At 56.0% G+C, this 3,970-nt stretch overlaps 1 protein-coding gene across 1 annotated transcript; it reads right to left on the reverse strand.

The window, feature by feature from the left end:
• Positions 1-1,051: 1,051 nt before the first annotated feature.
• CORC01_03569 (protein-tyrosine phosphatase) lies at positions 1,052-2,560 on the reverse strand (the record flags this gene model as incomplete). The annotated part of the gene is made up of 1 exon (XM_022615218.1): positions 1,052-2,560. One exon carries the CDS (start codon positions 2,558-2,560, stop codon positions 1,052-1,054), a length of 1,509 nt encoding a protein of 502 aa, XP_022478396.1.
• Positions 2,561-3,970: the final 1,410 nt, after the last annotated feature.

Here is a 3,970-nt window from a genome sequence, read left to right on the forward strand (position 1 = left end):
GACTACATAGATCACCGCGCTGAAGAATCAGTCCACCCTCCCCTCCACCCGGATCCCGCCGGATGAAGAATTGCTTCGCATACGCGTGGTGTGTGTGTGTGTGTGTGTGTGTGTGTGTGTGTGGCGCGAGCGCGCGTGTGTGTGTTGGCAGAGCCGCCAATCGAACACCAGACCTGTCTGCTCTGACGAGAAGCCCCCTTACTTTACCTGACTTTACCTTGGGTATTGGAAACTTGCCACCTGCTTTGGCTGGTCAACTAGCCAAGGGTAGGCGCTCCGCTACCGTCTGGACGACGGTGACTGAACGGCGCAGTGAGACTACTTCAAACCGACGCATTCTACTTTACCTTGGACATTTACAAGCCATACTGAACTGCATCGGCTCTGGCGGACAACGACAACGTGTAAGTATAGTCGAAGAAGTAAAGGCAATCTGTTGGCGGCGTCTGAGGCGCACTTTTTGCAAAACTCAATAGCTCTAGACGTGAACAAAAAGCCCACTCCACTGGTCGTGTCATGATATTGCCCTCTCGTGCTCTCTCTCCCAAGAGGGCATATGGTGTATTTCATAGTAGAAAGGTCCGCTCTAGGCGGAGGGCTACCGAATCCGCCACTACACCAACAACTCCCTGTTTCTTTCCCGTCAATGACGGACCAAAAAAGGAAAAGAAAAAAAAAAACACTTCCTGGGCCCCTCTCTCGGGCTTTCTCAACCTTGAGCTGATTTCCTCATGCTCGGGAATCATCAGCTATGCTTGTGGATACCAACGATCCCTCCTCGAGATACTCCTGTAATTCACCCAGGTCAGGGTAGCGTATGCTCGCCTGCTATCCTCATGCCTGGACACTGCCGGCCTGCCTCCCCCAAAATAATAACGCCTGGTAATGCTGCTGCTTGCTTTGGTATACAAGTAAAGAAGTTACACATGCTATGCCCGCTGCAGTCTGCCGATTAATCATGGTTGCTTCTTTTCTTCCAACTTTGACATAAGAAAAAGGGGTATCTCCATCCTTCATCCCCAGCCAGAGAGTGTGTTCCGGCGTGCCACACTCAGTCTGTCGACGGTTCCTCAATCTCGAGTCTCTTAGCCGCGGGCTCGCTGTCCCCGTCGCTATCCTCGACGTCGTACTTTTCCTGCCACAGCTTGCGCAGCACCTGGTACAGGAACAAATACTGCGACTCGGCCTGGACCATGCTGCGGCGCTGCTCGCGGAGGGCGTCGACGGTCGCAAAGATGAGGTCGTCGCCCTCACCGCCGCCGTCGTAGTCTTCGAGCGCGCCTTCGTCCAGCTCGCGAATCAGGTGCTCCAGCGTGATGAACGTGCCCGTGCGTCCTACGCCCGCGCTGCAGTGGATGATGCGCGGGTTCTCCGAGTTTGTGTTGTACTCGCGCGACAGGCGCATGAGCGTGAAGAAGCTGGACAGGTCGTCGACGGCGGGGACGCCAAAGTCGGGCCACTTTGTGTAAAGCAGATGCCAGACTATGCGGTCGTCTTCCTCGTCACCTACGCGCAGCAGGAGCTTGCGAACCTCGATGGCGCCGTTCTCGAGGGAGAGAAACGAGTCAAAAGTTAGGGTGGCGCTCCAGCCGTCACCCCAACCGTCCGTCTCGTTGATGCGCCAGGGCTCGTGTTCTTCGTCCATCGGCAGGTAGGGGTAGCATTTCACCTGGTTGTTCTCGTAGAAGCTTGTGAGCTGGACGATGACGACGGGATCTGTGAGCTGCTCCGCAACCATGCGCCAGACAAAGTCTAGCGAGTTCTCTGTCGGGCCCTGCATCGCGATGTACCGCAAGGGAGGAAGCTCCTTGTTCGAGGGAGAGGAGAGGGAGATCGTCGAGGCGTTGACGTAGTCGAGCTCTTCTGCGGGCACGCGCAGCTTTATGCGATTGTGGTTCCAGGGCTTGATGTTGAAGTAACGATCTTGCATGCCTCTGCGCATGTCGATCTGCTTGTAGGAGCCCCATTTCGTAGTCTCGTCGGCATCGGGGGCCATGCCGGCAGCCAGACGGTTGCGCTCCTGCCATACGAGCTCCTGGAACTTGTTTTCTAGATCTGCAGGGATCCCAGCAATTAGTTCCCGACCCGCGCCTCCATGTCTGCGACGAGACGGAGGTTTCGTACCTGGTACGGAAAGGTCCAAGAAAGCCGGTATTCTCGGCTTGGGCCTGAAACTCTCGTGGCTGCTCTTCCCGGACGACACGGAGTCATTCTTGCTGCCAACGCCACTTCCTTCCTTATCTTTTTGTCTCGGGGACGAGGTGATGCCGTCGTGGGAGACAATCGCGGGGGGCGGCGACTGCGGCAGGGAGGCCGGGGGAGGGGACCGCAAGCGCTTGCCTGAGCTGCGCAGGTGTAGGCCGCGGAAGGCGGTCTTGCGCAGGCCGGGCTTCGTCGTGGTCGGAGATCTGCCGCCGGTGACGGTGACGGTCGTGGAAGGGTATATTTGCTGAGGCGGCTGTTGCTCGTCGATGGCGTTTCGGGAGGGAGGGGTCTTGACGTCTGTGGTGGAGATTGTCGGGATCTTTGGTTTCCTGCGGAATTTGGGGAGATGATCCATCTTGAATCTGGCGACGGTGGCGGCTGATGCTGCTGCTGCTGCCTTAGTACGAGCCGTGGCGAAGGAGCGTAAATCAGCCGAGTCGGATGCAGCCGTGGGAAGCGACGAGACGCAAGGCGACGATAAGGGAGTGAAATTCGGCAACAATGAGGCTGGCGACAGCGGAGTGGTGGTGGTTTTGCACGGCCTCGCGTGGCGTGAAGAGTTGGTTAAGTATCCGTAGGCAAGAATGTCGTCAGGGTTTTAGCAGGGCGGCAGAGCGGCAGGGCGGGCACCATGCAGGAAGCTCTTTCTTTTTTTGGAATTCGGTGCGGCCCAGCAGGACGGGGAGTTGCGGCAAGCAACAAGCAGCAGCCCAAGTTAAGCGCGGTTGGGGTAAGACGTCGAAGTGTAAACGGAAAATCCGTCTTTTTTGTTGGTTGGCTTGTGTCTAAAATGGGATGGACGTGTGTGTATGTACACGTGGGAGTGAGTAGACAGGGAGAGAGGTAGAGGGAGGTGTGGTCGCAGGAAGAAGTTGTCGTAAGGAGGGGTCAGGCGGGCGTTGGGCGTCGTTGTAATTAGCCAGCAGGACTAGTGTTCGAAGAGTATGGCAGTAGTAGTTGTCGTACTAGAGAGTAATAATAATGGAAAGGAGAGGGAACGGAACGGGGCGAAAGTAAAGATGAAAAGTGTCGTTCCTGGCGATCTAAAGTGGTCGCATGGATGGACCTCCGAGGGGGAGCGGGAAAGTTCGTGCGTCACGCGTTCGAGTTTGGTTGTGTCATTCGGGAGGCACGTGCCGAAGGTTGCCCGTCAGGAGATGGTTGATGGACAGAAAGGGCAGGGTAGCGTGGTGTGCCGAGTAAGACCAGAGCCAAGGAGCATCTTTCTGAGAAGAATCACAAAGGACAACAAGAGAAGGGGGGGTGAGAAAAGATACAGAGCGTGGAGAAGAGGGCTCGGAAGAAGAAATTGCCACGATGAGAAGAGGGTAGGAAATTTTGATTGGAATAATAAAAAAGGCGGGTATCGACTAAGGCAAGGTACGGATACTTGGTACCCAAACGCAGATACTCTCTTTATTTTCCCTTGTCGGGTTCCCGGTAACTGGGAGCCATGTGTCTCAGCCTACGGCGGATCGTGAATAAGCAGTAACACGAAGTAGTCTGTGTCCGTAAGGATAGGTAGGCAGACGACGGAGGCTAGCAGAGAACTGAGAAGCCACGGGGAGAGGTGTCAAGATGAGGCTGTCGGACGGATACTACTTACGCAATCCCAGGGGCAAAAATTGGGAGGCGAGTGATGGACGCTGGACCAGGGCAGGCCGCAAGCCGCAAGCCGCAAGCCGCAAGACGGTCTAGACGTTGAGAAGTTCCCTGGCGTGCCTGGATAGGGAAAAGAAAACAGTGGGCGAGAAGGGTCGGAGCT

The sequence above is a fragment of the Colletotrichum orchidophilum genome (genome assembly GCF_001831195.1).
Source record: "Colletotrichum orchidophilum strain IMI 309357 chromosome Unknown Scaffold_21.1, whole genome shotgun sequence".
In the NCBI taxonomy this organism is placed as follows: Eukaryota; Fungi; Ascomycota; class Sordariomycetes; order Glomerellales; family Glomerellaceae; genus Colletotrichum; species Colletotrichum orchidophilum.